Here is a 16,743-nt window from a genome sequence, read left to right as displayed (position 1 = left end):
TTAATTATTAAATGGTTAAGTATAGATAGTTTGAATATAGTAAATGATTGCATTTCAAAGAAAAAAATAATTGTACTTGCATTTATATAAAAAATATATATTATATTAATAAAAAAAAGTCTTATGTAAATTTAAAAGCAAGAGAGAAAATGCAATTATAATATAAAATTAATTCTCAAAATTAATGAATTTTTTTTTCAAAATTAATTAAGCATACCACTAAATTGTACTCGTGTGTGTATATATTTATATGGCAGTTAATAGGACAGAAGAAGAGTCGTTTTACTAATATAAAATCTGAAAATATGAATCATCATTCATTGGTATTGTAAAGTTGACGATTTCACAGTGCATGGGGCATCTTTTTGGTCCACACTCTCGAAAGAAGCCAATAATACTAGGCAGCTACTAGCAGCTAATAATCTATCACATGATGATGCATTATCCAATAGGCAAATACAAAAAAAAAAAAAATAAAAATTATTTCATGTAATTTGTAAATGAATAAAAAAAATTATTATCTAAAAAATATTTTTTAGATATTTATAAATGTTAGGTTTTATTGTGTGATAAATTAAATGAAGACCATAATATATAAGTTCTTTTAGTGAGTTTTTTTTATTTTATTATATAAATATTTATAATATAAAAAAAATAACACTTCACAATTGGCTATTTGAAACTTAATGTATCAGTGATGTTATTTCTTTTCTATTTATTTTTAATTTTTTATAATTAAATTTGATATTTATAATTGTTGGGATAAAATTAAATAACAATTATTCAGTTTAATCTAAAATATAATTGTTTTAATAATAGTTATATAGTTTCATCATCCATCGTAATATTAACAATCAAAATATTTTTTTATAAATAATATTTTATATCTATATAAACTTTAAGAGAAAAACATATACAAAACAATTTTTTTTATTTAATTTTTTAAAATTTTAAAGAGTTTAATTAGATATTGTCCCTGAATGTCACGTTTAGAGACTTTTCACGCCTCTAAATTAACTATTTATTTATTATCATCCGCAGACAGTTTGTCTAACACCTTCCACACATTTTGAGAGTTAATTTCCAGCCTCGTTTTCTCTATCTCTGCCAACACACCAGCATCGTACACATTCATATCATATATTTTCTTTACAAATGAGTACTTAGTCATCAATCATCCCCTCATATAAATTATACCCATCACCATAATTAGGAAGCCGTATTTTAGCAAAGCAGAGAGAAAGAGAGCTCTCTCTCTGTAGGAATAGGATCATACTTATTATTAAACATGGACAGTTTATTGTGGATTTTGTTAGCAATCTTCTTGTCCTGCAGTAGTACCATAATATTTCTGTACAGGAACAGCAGCTGGTTTAGTAATAGAATTATGACGATGGTGATGATGATGATCAAATCATCATCAATGTACGAAAAAACCTTACTTCCTTTAGGCGCTCTTGGATGGCCCTTTATCGGCGAAACCATCGACTTCGTTTCCTGTGCTTACTCAGACCGCCCTGAAAGCTTCATGGATAAACGTCGTCGCATGTAAGTATATATACACTGATAGTTCTTAACCCTGCATGCATGCATGCATACATACATACATACACACACACAAATACATACATACATATATATATAGAGAGAGCGAGAGAGCGAGAGAGAGAGAGTTCTTCTTCTGCTAACACTTGCATAATTAGCCCTGGATAGATATATAAGTAATCCCAAATTCATTTTCTTCCTAGATTTTTTAGGTACATGTATGTTGAACTTAGTTTTAGTATCTTGTCAGATGATTTTATTTGTGATTAGTGAGTAATTAATTTTATCATATATCAGAATTAATGCTTAAGAAGAGGGTTATAATTACTATGATAATTACAAAATTAATTAACATGTATATGTAAATGTATTGCAGGTACGGGAAGGTGTTCAAGTCACATATATTTGGAAGTCCTACAATAGTATCAACAGATGCAGAAGTGAGCAAATTTATACTACAAAGTGATGCAAGGTTGTTCGTTCCTTCTTACCCGAAATCTCTCACTGAGTTGATGGGAAAATCTTCAATTTTGCTCATCAATGGGAGCTTACAAAGGAGAATTCATGGACTCATAGGTGCCTTCTTCAAGTCACCTCATCTCAAAGCTCAAATCACTCGAGACATGCAAAGTTATGTTCAAGAATCAATGGAGAAATGGAGAGAAGACCACCCCATTTTCATACAAGATGAAACCAAGAATGTTAGTCTTCTCCTCCCTCATCACCCCCCTCTCTCTCAATCTTCTGTCTCTGTCTCTCTTTGTGTGAGAGTGCGGTGCGATTTCGAAAGTTGAATTCTGTATCCTTGAAGTTTGAAATCTATCTCCAGTTTTCTTCTCTGAGTCCCAACTAAGATGTTTTTTCCCCTTTCTTTTTTGAGAAGAGTTCCGAGAGACACAAGATAAAACAAAAGATGTCATGTCTCTTAACCCTATTTCTGGCATCTTTCATCTTCTTCCAAGTTTTCCTTTTCTTTTTCTTTTACATGCTTTTATGAAAATTGAAAGAGATCCAAATTACATCACTACGACCTCCATGCAGTAACTCTCTCTCTCTCTAGTGAAATATATTAATGATTGATGTTCCAATTTTATCCGTGGCTTCTACTTAAGTTTTGAAATGATTTTGCTGGAAAGTAAAGACCAAGCTTAGTGGAGCATGGGGTTTGCATGAATCATATTGTCTGTAGTAGAAGAGACTCATGATCATAATTACGACATGTACACAGTAATTAATTTAATATCTCTAAAAGTTACCAAGGATTTATAAATGTCTCCAGATAGCCTTTCAAGTGTTGGTCAAGGCATTGATTAGTTTGGATCCTGGTGAAGAAATGGAGTTGCTAAAAAAACAGTTCCAAGAATTCATTGCAGGGCTCATGTCTTTACCTTTAAAAAACATTCCTGGAAGCCAACTTTATCGATCATTACAGGCAAGTTAGTAAATCAATCACACACACTTTCCTGAATAATTCACCTCTCTTTATTTGTTTGAATTATAGAGATAAAAAATATACAGGTGGTGAATAACAAGGAAATTTACTTTGGTTTTCATCAGGCAAAGAAAAAAATGGTGAAGTTAGTGCAAAAAATTATCAAATCTAAGAGAGATCATGGGATGATTTCAATGGTACCAAAAGATTTAGTGCAAGTGTTGCTTAACGATGCAAGCGAACAACTAACAGATGATTTGATAGCTGATAATATGATCGACATGATGATACCTGGCGAAGATTCAGTCCCAGTCCTTATGACTCTTGCTGTTAAATACCTTTCAGACTGCCCTCCTGCGCTACACCAATTGACGGTATCTTCAATTTCCTACCTCTCTTCCATATATAATTCTTAACTTAATTTCGTGTGATTAATTAGCAGCAAGCAAGATCAATTCATAGTTAAAATATTTCTATCATCTTTTTTTTTGTGGCAATTTTCTAAGTTCTAATAAGTTTAATTTTGGCTACTTTGCAATGTCGTTTTCATTTTCTTATCCTTAATTAACTTGGTAAAATTTCCCATTTACTATTAACTTCTCACTCGTCTCTGCTTATTACTAGCAGAGCGTACTAGCTAGGGTTAGGCCATACTGACTGCACTAACCAACAACTGGAACCAACAGCACGTTCCTAGTATATAATCGACAAAACAAAAGATATTCTTGAAGATTTTTTGATTAGATTTGCATGGATCTCTGGCAAGTTTATTTATTTATTTATTTATTTATCTTATATGTGAGAAGATATAGAGCTTAATACACATACAAATAATAAGAATATATATATGATGATGATATATAATTGGTGCTCAGGAGGAGAACATGAAATTGAAAAGTCTCAAAGCTCAGCATGGGGAGCCGATGTGCTGGAGTGATTATTTATCTCTACCCTTTACACAAACAGTGAGTACCATTTTGGATCCTCATTAGTTAATGGAAAAAAGAAATGAAAATGATAAAAAAAGCTATATATATAGTCATATTACACTGTTCAATATCTTTCAAGCATATATATATATATATAGGTCGTATAAGTATGTGATTCCATGATCGTAATTTGAAGAAGGAAATCAACTTAGTTTTTGTTTTTTGAACAGGTGATTACAGAAACCCTAAGAATGGGGAACATTATAATTGGGGTGATGAGAAAGGCGATGAAGGACATAGAGATTAAAGGGTATTTGATACCCAAAGGATGGTGTGCTTTTGCATACTTCAGATCAGTTCATCTTGATGAAAACAACTATGAGTGGCCTTACCAGTTCAATCCATGGAGGTGGCAAGTAAGAAATTGCTTCTGTCGACCTTTTCGTGCTAATTTGTTGTTTTTTAGGGTTCTTAGTCATTTAACTTATGGATGGGAGACTGTCACATCACAGGACAAGGATATGAGCAATAGTAGCTTCACTCCATTTGGAGGAGGACAAAGATTATGTCCTGGACTTGACTTGGCCAGGCTGGAAGCTTCAATTTTCTTGCACCACTTTGTCACCCAGTTTAGGTAATTGGTTCCTTGCTTTTTTTTTTTTTTTCCTTTTTCTTTTATATGTATATAGTCTCACCAAGTCCCTATATAAGCATGTCAATTTCTTTTTTTCTTTACCTTTTGATCTATTAGTTCTTTAGATAATTAATATGATAAATGGGGAGATAAGTAAATTAACACAATTGAGAAAATCATATAACATTATTTTACCATCCACCAACATATGGAGTGACGCATGCTTTATAGATTAAAATAAAAAGTAATTCTTTCCATAATTAATTTTAAATTTTAGAAATATTTTCCACAATGAATTAGTAGTTGACACATCAAAAGCGTCACATGATTTATAGATGAAACTAGATAGCTAGTTCATACTGTGACACAAATCGAAATAAAAATTATTTTATAGTAAAAAAAATATCTGATTGTGAGAAATTATTTTATAGTGTCATTAAGTGCAATATGGCGGATTAATTGAAACCTCTTGATCCGATCCTTTATCTAATCGGGCTTCAAATTAAGTAGTTTAGGAGTTACGCCAACATGACCTAGTCGATTTAACGAGTCTAAAGATAATCTGGATGTTTGGTAAAAATATGATTTAACTTTTAAAGAAAAAATCAAAGTGACACTATTTTTTAAAAATTAAGACGATGATTTATTAGATCGATCAGGGTTAATCCATGTTAATTTATGAAACACGCGACCTGGACTCCATTTGATTTAATTATTTTTTTTGTTTTTTTTTTCCAAACTATTTTTTATTTAATTATATGATAGAAAAAAATAGAATCTCAAAACATCAAGCAGTAACTCAAAGCCAAGATGTTTATTTGAAACTGTGATAACCATATAGAAAACAAACTGAAACAAATTATGATGCTTAATTTTTAAAATACTATTTTTTCTAATAGAAAAATGAAAAGATATTATTTATAATTTATTAAATAAATTAAGAAATAAATGAACTAATAAATAAAATATAATTATTAACATTAATTATATATTATAACGGAAAGTTAATCTTCGTAATAGAAATAAAAGTCTGCATTTGCAAATGTTTTACATTAATTATCTTTTTTTTTTAAAATGTTTTCATTTCCATTAGATAATTGTGTTTGATAATAAAAAAAATAATTTTCTTTTCTTTTTACGAAAACTTTATACAAATACAACAATGAAAATGGAAACTTTGGTTTTTTTTTTGTTTTTTTAATAAATTGATCATTAATTTGTGTATAAAAAGCTAAAATTAAGAGAAGAAAAAATCAAGGATAAATTAAAAATGAAAAAATAATTCAGGCGCCTGCTGTGAATTTCTATAATCTTTTACAGAGTATAAATTCTTTTCGAAAGTTGTCTTGCTCATCATACACTGCATATTTTCTTTTACTTTTATTAAAATGAACAAAGACAAATCATGACAAGAAACATCCACCTTTCTGCTAACTTTTAATTGGCTTTTTATTCGTTCCCTTGTGATGCTTCCAATTACCACATCTAAACTTGATTCATCACATTACCTTATATTTTAGCCATATAATTAAATAAGGAAAAATTATCATTTATCATATGAAAATTTTTATGGTATTTAATAATATCCTATTAGCTATTTTTAGGATCCATTTTGAAGAAAAGCAGATACAAAAAAGAGTGAAAAAAACAAATGCTTGACCCATAAAAAATGATAAGAATATCCCGTAGTAAGATTTTTTTATTTTTATGTATATTTTTTTTTCAAAATGAATTTTAAATAGTAACTAATAGAATATTAATAACTAAACACTATATAATTTCTCTTTATGTCTTTTTTTTTTATACTAATTCATATTTAAATTTTAAAAAAGCGGTTTTTTTTTTTAAAAAAATCTCTAAACGCATTGGAAACACAATCTTTGATAGATTTGTTAGATATGTCCTCGTGGTGGTAGTGATGGTTGATCAAAGAAGTGGTCATTGGTCAAATGTTGATTTTGTGGAATTATATACAAAACATGGCCTATTACATAAAGGCATCACATTATTTATCCCAAGCCGATATGCTATGGTCAAATCAGTGCCGAGTTATGCCGACAATAAATTCTATTGATGTAATTTAGACCAAAAACCCTAGCAGCTAATTTGTCGTCTTCTAGAGGTAGGTTTGATGCTAGACTAGACATTCCCTAGAGTAATATTTTCTCTACCTTGGAAAAAACAGAATTGTTGTCGGTCTAACCTAACCTTAATTTTGACTGCTTTTAGCACTGATAAGCTTTGATTAATGTGAAAGATTTACAAGGTTTACAACTATTGGTTAAATTTCTCTTTTGTTGGGCCTGAAGATGGGTGGCTGAGGACGATACTATTGTAAATTTCCCTACTGTGAGGATGAAGAGAAGAATGCCGATTTGGGTCAAAAGGAGAGGAGAAAATTAAGCAGACATCATGGGCAAGAAAAAGTTTCAAAGAAACTTGGCAAAGATACAAAACCCAGCTCGAAAAGACTAGAGAAGAAAGAATTCATGCCGTGAGGGACATCAACAATCTCACTTAATTTATCCTTCTTTTTGTAGGTATTGCAATTATGGACATTTAGAAAACTGGAGAATGACTTTTTTTTTTTTAAATTCTGGTTGGGTCCCAAAATATGTAATATTTTTTTATATTAAGGTCATTAGTTCTTCCTTTTATTCTCCCTTATCTCTTTTTTTTCCAAGTCAACATCATGTACAATAAGAGGTCTCTGGTCAGTGGGTCTAGACAATGATTGTGTCCACGGGTTCTTTGTAAGAACAATAGTTGTCAATTTAACTCCGCGACAACTTTTGCGTAAGTCTATTTTAATGCCAGCAATCTACATTAATTCTCTTAGAACGATCAATTTTCTTCCTCCCTTAATCTTTAATGGGCTCCGTCCATCACCTTTCAATAAGCTAATTTAATTGCTTAATAAACAAAGACATATATATATCAGGCCCTGAAAAACACACCCAGCAAAACAAAAGAGGGTGTGACCGGTATTTGGTCCAAGACATCACCATCAAAAACCTCCTCGACTGCATTATACCTCCACACTCCAAACTAATAAAAACTTCACAAAGGAATATTGTATAAACATTCATGAATAAAATACCTTAATCCAAATGCAAATATAAATCATAATTGTAAGCCTATAATAGACTCCACATGAAATTTGTATATCATCAAATATCATAATTCAAATACAAAAAGTCATAATAAAAAATCTATAATAAGATGAACAACCTTTAATAATAAATCTCCACATGATGGTCTCACTATCCATCATGATTAACTAATCATCTTCTGACCTCCTCCTATATTTAGTAATCTATATGCTGGAAATATAAATGATTTACAAAAAGAATGAATTTTCTCGACTCTGTGAGTAATCAAAATAAATACATCCAATAATAGTATTATCAAACATACATATGATGATTTATTTAGAAATTTTTTAAAGTTCAGGAATTAAAATATAATTTTCACAAATCAAGAATCAAACTGAAATCTCATCATCTTCAACCTCAAAGCTATTTTTTCCTGAATTTCTAGCAAAGATTGTTATAATTTCTTAACCCTTTTTACCCATAACACACTAATTAAACCAATTAATCTCAAATCATTATTCCTAATAAAATCATCCAAAATTAATTAATTCAACCATTAACTCATATCAAACATTCATCAAAGTTAAAAACATAAACTTCAATTAATCATCTACTTCAATGAATTCAAATCAATTTCAATAAATTCAAAATCAAAACAAACAATAGTAATCATACATATCAAAGCTAATTCTTACCTTAATAGCTTGTTGAAATCTATCATACATCTCTTTCCCTTCTTTCTCCGATTTCTCCTCCCTCATTTTTTTTAGGTTTATCTCCCTTCAATCTCTCTGGTTTCTTCTAATTTTTTTTCGACACCATATATATATATATATATATATATATATCAAATTACATGAAGTATCCAATTTGCCCCTCAATCAGTTACCATAATTATTCATATAAGGGTAATATTATCTTTTTAAATCAAAATTATTAGAATATTACAACATAATTCATAGATTCCTATATATAGTAAACCATACTTGCTTATAATTAATTTTATGAAAATATTGAATTGCTTTGTGTGTGAGGAAGATTTAGAGAATGCATGTTGTTTACACTTTATGATAAAACAAAAGGAAGATAGCTAGAATCGATCATGAATTAGAAAAATTAACCAAGTTGGAAGAGTCCTAATCAACCAGAAAAGTTAATTAAAGCAGCATTCGACCAAACAACTAGAAGTTAGGATCCTAAAAAGATCTAACCAAAGCTTGGTTTAGAATAATAGGTTTCATAGTACTAGGTTAAAAAAAATTATATTGTTCATGGTTTTTTCATCAACATTAAGATATGGTTGGATCTTTTTAGAATAATCAACACTAAGATGAGGTAGTGTTTCAACATCTTCAACACTTGAAACTTCAAGAATCATTGCTGTAGTAAGAGGATATATATATACATTTCAAAAAGGTTTCTAGTCAAGGACAATATGTATAACAACCTTTTGTTAGCATCTATGTAGGAACCAAAAAATAAGGCATAATAGAAGCAATTGGTGCCTAACAAAAAAAAAAAGATAAGTCAAAATGCTAAATAACTTGTTAAGAGTTCATGCGAACTTTGATAAGATGTATTACCCTAAGCTTGGTTCTCAACTTGGTTATCAACTTGATAATATGAGCTTTATCTTTATTATCTATTTTTAGAGTGATAAGATGTTGGGGCTTTAAAAGATTCATTATTGGTTAAGGTTAAGGACTCATGATAGGCTAAGAAGCTGTGCAAATAAAAGTATTGTAAGAACATAAACAAATAAGATATTATAATCCTAATAATTAAAGATAAATGCTTTTACCTAAGACTTCTTGAGTATATCATTTTTTTAGCCCTGTAATAGGAATTTTAAAGGTTTTCTTTTCGTTACCTTTACTAGAATACATATCATTGAAGAAGAACCTCTCTACTATATTTTCTATAAAAGTGGTTTAAATTAGGTTTATAGTCTTATTGTATAAATATCAAAATCTTAAATGATAACTTATGGTAAGGGAAAAGTTCTATATGTTGAAGCTAGTGAAGCGATGCTTAATCATTTTAATTACTTTTTCTATGCTATTAAAAGTTGTGACCAACCTTGTTCATAATATAATATATTAGAAAATAGATGCCTTGTATCTCAATTCTATTGCTATAGAAAAGGATTGTAGGACTCATAAGAATAATGGTTGTTGTTCGATAATGGATTTATCATTATCCTAAAGTGTAGATCTTCGCAAGTTAGAATACTCTTCCAAATTGTTGTATTTACTTCCTTGTCAAAATCTGATCTTTGGTACAGTAGAAGTAAGGCTATAAAAGCTTTGTCTTTATACATGTATGGGGAGATATTAAAACACCATTCCTCTTTGCAAAATACATAAGGTTTTTAATGTATCTTATATAATAAAGATTCTTAAAGGAAGTTTTTAGCAAACTATTTCCTATATAGATATAGTTGGGTTTAGGATTGCCTTTTATAGTGACTTATGTCTAAACCCATCATACAACTCCATAAATATTGCCCTTCATAATGAAAAAGTGATCTTCATATCTAGTTTGACATATCCCTAATGCTTTATCTATATGGCTTAGTACATAGGGTCTTAGGGCAATTATCCTGCCTTTAGCCAAAGTTGTTGCTATCTTTAGGTAGGCTTTGGTTAGTTTTTTAAACCTGAAGTAAATTAGGTATTTGCATATCTATTACAACAAAAATGCTATATATTTCTTATGAGAGGGAAAATGTGTTCTCTTTTTCCTTGTTTTCATCAATAAATTGAATTTAAAAGCACATAACATCAAGTTTCCAAAGAGACTTGTAAAAATCTAGGTACAAGCATAAAGTTTCTCACTTGTTGGTTATAGGCTTCCAATTAAGGTCAAATCATAAAAAGTCATAGTTTGCATCCCATAGATGAAAAGAAAAATGTGGTTAGATTTTGACCATAGTAAAAAAAATAGCGGCTAACATTTCATTGTTAGGTTTGGTAGTGATTCTGGACAATTGAATAACATTGAGTATTCTTTATGCTTCAATTATTTACCAAAGCTTTCTTACATCTTGCCCAATCATTTGATGTAATAGGTAGGAGCGATGTTTAGCCATATTAGAATTGGCTTCCTCCATTTATTAAGATTTACATGGTCATATTGTAGGGAAATTCTTTCTTTGTCAATATCTAGAGAAAAATAGCATCTTCATCTTCTTATAACGCCTTTTTATAAAATAGGCTAGGACATTCTCCCTTCATATCTCCTAGTATATCACTAATGATAGGCCAGCTGACACTAGGCAAACAGTCTACAAGGTTTTAATAATAGGAGATAATCATGAACTTTGATGGAATAGAGCTTGAGGCTAGCATTCTTGTCTTAAGGAATAAGAAAAGTGTATGAGACTCTTAGTTGAATCTTTGTAGGAAAATTTCTAAGTATATAAAATAGAGATTAGGGATTTTTTTAGTAAAATATGAAGAATTAGGAGTAAAATCCTAAACATCATACCTTAAATTTCAAAATACATAGAGATTTAAACTTTGAAGATTAATTATTGCAGTTGACATGTCAAACATGTTTTAAAACATGATCGACTAGTTTTGCCACATCATACTAGGTTATGTTGATTTGATCAATTGGTTTCAGTACAAGTGTAATGAGATTAATGCTTCTTTATTTAAGAAATAAAGTAATATAAGTGGCATTGTTCACATCTAAAATAAACATATACATGTCAATTATAAAGAATAATAATTATTCATGATAAAAACAAGAGAAAATAACTGAAATTAATTATGAATTAGAAGAATTGATCGAGGTGGAAGAGTCATTGATCAATCCAAAAAGTTGAAGAGCAGTCTACTAGTTGACCAAGCAACTAGATGTCATTATCGACCAAGAGAAAACTATTGACTAATAGAGTTTGAACGAATGTGAATATATATAAGGTATAACAAAGAGTCCTTAATAGAATAACTAATCAAAATTCTTAAATCATCTTATATTTCATATTTTTTTCAATCAAAGAGGAGTTTACTTTATAGTATAATTCAATAAACCTTTTATTTGATTCCCATGTCTGTTTATGATAAGAGTAACCTATGCAAGTAGGACTTAAACTTTGTAATAATATAAATAGAGTCATCTATTACTGAAAACAATGGTCAATCCCACATATTCAGTTTCTATAATTTATTTATCTTTTCCCAGAGGTTTTTTATTTTTTGAATTTCTTTTATTTATAGTTGATGTGATAAATCTTTACAAATGAACAAAATCGCAACAAGTAGTAAAGTTTTTTGTAAAAAAAAAGGGTCAAACCTACAAGAACTAATTGATATGGATTAGTCCACCATGATAAAGGATCCACTAGAGGTGCCGATTTGCCTAAATACAAGGCCAAAGGCTAAAAAGCTAAATGAGGCATTGAATGGGTTTGTTCAGAGCATTTAGGCCAGGACTAACTTCAAGAAGGCTTTAACACATATAGGGTGACCTATATTCAACCTAATCCATATGCAAGAAGGGCTTAACTCAACTCCAACTTGGGATTAGTTCTGGCAGAATAATTAGGCAGCCTTGTTTGAACAACTTTCTATGCTCTACAAGGAAAGATAGGCAAAAAAAATTAATCCTAACATTATAAGGATATTTTGATAAAATATTTTAGGAGTTTCCATATTCTACAAAGATACTAAAGCGTAGTAGCTATTATAAAGATTCATATACTTATTTAGGAGAGTTAAAGTCGACAGTAACAATCCTTATTATTCAAGGACATTTAAGTTAATTTTAGACTGATTTTTTCCTAATGCATAATATTCTAGAGGCTTGGTTTCATATATTGTTAAAAGACCTGGAAAGGCATTGGAAAGGCCTTGCGATAAGGTCTGGAAGTAACTATGCGAGATTTATATTAGTTTCCTAGTTGATTTGAGATTCTTTTTTCTATTTTATTTAGAACTCTTTTATTATTTTTATAGTATTGTTTCAGACATTCTTTACCTATTGTAAATAGAATTATTTAGCTTATATTTAGGTTTTTGTTTATAGACTCTGGTTTCAGAATAATATTTGTGTTTGTGAGGAAAACTCATACCTTTTATTCTTGAAAGAACTAAAATTGACTTATCGAAAAACAACTATCTTTATGACATCTTTCTTATACTTCTCATTCATGATTCGCTAATCGTTGGGTGGGGGTTTGAATTTTAATAGTGTTGGTGCCTCGATTCAAAGTAATCATGATGTCATGCTTTCTATCTCAAATATGATTTTTGGCTTTCGAGGATTGTATTCAAACTTGCTTGTGAGTTTCTGATCTTTATATTCATGGGGTTCACATTAGTTGGTATGGCTCTAAAAATCAGGTGATATCTTTCTAAATTTTTCAAGTTTTCACGTTTAAATTTTAATGTTTTTCATTTTCCTACTCCTTCTTTAGTTGCGGTATTGATTAAAAAAAAGTTTCAATGCTTTTGTTACTCTCACATAAAATTAGTAACAACAAATACAAAAAAAAAATAAAAATAAAGAAGAAAATTGATAAATTGGAAATTTCAGTTTTGACTACTAGTTACTTTTACAAAAGGGATTGAATGAAAACTTGATAAAAACACCTATAAACTGATATTCTTGGGGCTTGAGTACCATAACATCAAATATTAAAATTGGGGTCATTTGGACACATTTTCATTTTGGTTTCAATTCTGATTTCGTATATTGCATAACATGTCAAGTTGCATCAATATATTTGTTCTCTATTTAGTACTATTAATTTTGGATCAATCAGTATAATACACTTAAAATTAGGATATTGGATCACAATAACTTTGTTTCATTGAATTCCTATTTGTTTTGATTCATGTCTTCGTATCGTCCATATTTCACACAAATTCGTTTGCTACTTGCGATTTTGTATTCATGGTTTTGTATTTGTTAGTTTTTATATTTTAATATTTCTTAAGTCGATATATTAATCTGTATTGCGCTATTAAGTTGTTCTCTTTGATTTTGTTTAATTTATTTCCTAAAAAGTTAAAAAAGTGAGGACAAGTGGAAAAAGGTGAAGGTGAGCATATTAGAGTGAAAAAACATATTTGTGTGAAACATGAGCGGTGCGAGGATATATTTTTCTTGTTATTAATGTATTGTTTTATATTCAAACAATGTCTATCAAAAGTGATATATGATAATCAAGGAAGAGGGACAATCAAGCCTTTAGGTTTCAAGCACTAGAACAATAATTGGAAAGGATGAATTTGATATTTGGTGAGGTGCGAGACTAAATGGAAAGGAAAGAGAATGTGATTTCTAGTTTGAAAGATGGGTTAGGTAGAAGGGTCTCTAATCATATAAGGCCCGTAAAGCTTGTTAATGCCATTTTTTATGATTTTATTAATGAGGGTGTAGATGAAGACTATGATAACGTATCCATGGGTCATGGAGATAGGTTTTGGTAGCCTAAAAACCAAGGATTGATGGTTTATGGCATAAAGGCCAATTCATCATAGAGGTGGTTTTTTAGACTTTAGGTATCATGATGGATTAGATGGGGAATTGGGAAATATCAAGATGAAATTCCAGCATTCCAAGATAAAATCAACCTCAAAGCATATTTAGAGAGGTAAAAGAAGGTTGAATGGATTTTTAATTGTCATAACTACTCGGAAGAGAAAAAGGTAAAATTCATTGTCATTGAATTTACATATTATGTTATAATATGGTGGAATCAAGAAAGACCTAATTACACTTGGGAAAAGATGAATGCCATAATGATAATGAGATTTGTCCTTAGTCACTACTATAAGGAGTTGTTTCAGAAATTACAAAGCTTGAATCAAGGGTCTAAAAGTGTGGAGGATTACCACAAGGAGATGAAAATTGCTATAATTTGGGATAATATAGTGGAGTAAAGAAAGGCAAATATGACGAGGTTTTTTAATAGGCTAAACCAAGATATAAAGTTTCAACATTATATGGAGTTAGAGGACATGGTACATATAGCTACAAAGGTGAAGAGACAACTTAAAAGGAAAGGTAGTACATGATAAGTATTTAATTTGATATCTTCATCATTATGAAGGTTGAGTTTAAGGAGAAAAGAGGCTACCCTAACCAAAGCTTTTATGAATGCTAAGGCTGAACCATCTAAAGCCAAGAAAGAGGTCCCTATAGAATCTAAAGGTAAATTTTGAACATTAATTCTCTTAGAACGATCATTTTTCTCCCTCCCTTAAATAAAAGCAATTTACATTTTGAATATGAATCATAGTTGGAATTGCATAATCTTTAATGGGCTACGTCCATCACCTTTCAATAAGCTAATTTAATTGCCTAATAAACAAAGACATGTATCAGGCCTTGAAAAACACACCCAGCAAAACAAAAGAGGGCGTGACCAGTATACGGTCCAAGAGATCACCACCAAAAACCTCCTCGACTGCATTAAACCTCCAAACAAATAAAAACTTCATAAAGGAATACTTTATATGTATAAACATTCATTAATAAGATACCTTAATTCAAATGCAAATATAAATCATAATTCTAAGCCAGTAATAAACTCCACATGAAATTTAAATATCATCAAATATCATAATCCAAACACATAAATCACAATCGTAAGTCTATAATAAGATGAATAACCTTTAAACCATGATTGGTGTAGCTCAATTGGTCAGGTCCTGAGTTTGCTCTCTAGAGATCACTAGTTCGAGTCCCACAAATCTCATGGCCACTGGAGGCTTACATCGTCGTTAACTTCAGGGCCCTTGGGATTAGTCGAGGTGCGCGCAAGCTGATTTGAACACCTAAGTTAATAAAAAAAACCTTTAATAATAAATCTCCACATGATGGTCCCATTATCCATCACGATTGACTAATCATTGTGTAAATTGCATAACAGGTCAAGTTGCATCAACATATTTGTTCTTTATTTGCTACTATTAATTTTGGATCAATCAGTATAATAAACTTAAAAATTAGGATATTGGGTCACAATAACTTTGTTTCATTGAATTCGTATATGTTTCAATTCATGTCTTCGTATCGTCCATATTTCGCATGAATTTGTTTGCTACTTGTGATTTTGTAATCATGGTTTTGTATTTGCTTGTTTTCATATTTTAATTCTTAAGTCAATATATTAATTTGTATTGCGCTACTAAGTTGTTCTCTTTGATTTTGTTTAATTTATTTCTTAAAGAGCCAAAAAAGTGAGGATGAATGGAAAAAGGCAAAGGTGAGCATATTAGAGTGAAAAAACATATTTCTGTTAAACATGAGTGGTGTGAGGATATATTTTTCTTGTTATTAATGTATTTTTTAAATTCAAACAATGTTCATCAAAAGTGATACATCATCACCAAGGAAGAGGGGCAATCAAGCTTTTAGGTTTCAAGCACTACAACAATAATTAGAGAGGATGAATTTGATATTTGGTACTGAGGTGAGGGACCAAATGGAAAGGAAAGAGATTGTGATTGCTAGTTTTCAAGATGGGTCAGGTAGAAGGGGCTTCAATTATAGAAGGCCCAAAAGGCATGTTAATGCCATTTTTTATGAGTTTATTAATGAGGATGTAGATGAGGACTATGATAATTTATCCATGGGTCATTGAGATAGGTTTTGGTAGCCTAGAAACCAAGGATTGATGGTTTATGACATGAAGGCCAATTCATCCATAAAGGTGGTTTTTGAGACTTTGGGTATCATGATGGATTGGATGGGGATTTAGAAAATATCAAGATGAAATTCCAGCATTCTAAGGTAAAATCGACCTCAAAGTATATTTAGAGTGGTAAAAGAAGGTTGAATGGATTTTTAATTGCCATAACTACTCGGAAGAGAAAAAGGTAAAATTCATTGTCATTGAATTTACATATAATGTTATAATATGGTGGGATCAGAGGAGGAATGGAGAAAGACCTAATTACATTTGGGAGAAGATTAAGGTCATAATGATATTAAGATTTGTTCCTAATCACTACTATAAGGAGTTGTTTCAGAAATTATAGAGCTTAAATCAAGGGTCTAAAAGTGTGGAGGATTACCACAAGAAGATGGAAATTGCTATGAATTGGTATAATATAGTGGAGTATAGAGAGGCAACTATGATGAGGTTTT

The 16,743-nt window shown here is 30.2% G+C and overlaps 1 protein-coding gene across 2 annotated transcripts; it reads left to right on the top strand.

The window, feature by feature from the left end:
• Positions 1 to 1,288: 1,288 nt before the first annotated feature.
• LOC18096744 (3-epi-6-deoxocathasterone 23-monooxygenase CYP90D1) lies at positions 1,289 to 7,318 on the top strand. Of its 2 annotated transcripts, XM_024597059.2 has the most exons (8): positions 1,289 to 1,548; positions 1,922 to 2,246; positions 2,825 to 2,977; positions 3,103 to 3,351; positions 3,853 to 3,942; positions 4,137 to 4,322; positions 4,419 to 4,540; positions 6,850 to 7,318. In XM_024597059.2, the coding sequence occupies exons 1-8, from the start codon at positions 1,289 to 1,291 to the stop codon at positions 6,941 to 6,943; spliced, it is 1,479 nt and encodes a 492-aa protein (XP_024452827.1). In that variant the 3' UTR covers positions 6,944 to 7,318. The 2 variants fall into 2 exon arrangements, with proteins under 2 accessions (XP_024452827.1, XP_052307101.1); XM_052451141.1 differs by lacking the exon at positions 2,825 to 2,977.
• The last annotated feature ends 9,425 nt before the right edge of the window (positions 7,319 to 16,743 follow it).

The sequence above is a fragment of the Populus trichocarpa genome, chromosome 3, assembly GCF_000002775.5.
Source record: "Populus trichocarpa isolate Nisqually-1 chromosome 3, P.trichocarpa_v4.1, whole genome shotgun sequence".
Lineage (NCBI taxonomy): Eukaryota > Viridiplantae > Streptophyta > Magnoliopsida > Malpighiales > Salicaceae > Populus > Populus trichocarpa.
This window is presented reverse-complemented; position numbering and strand designations above follow the sequence as displayed.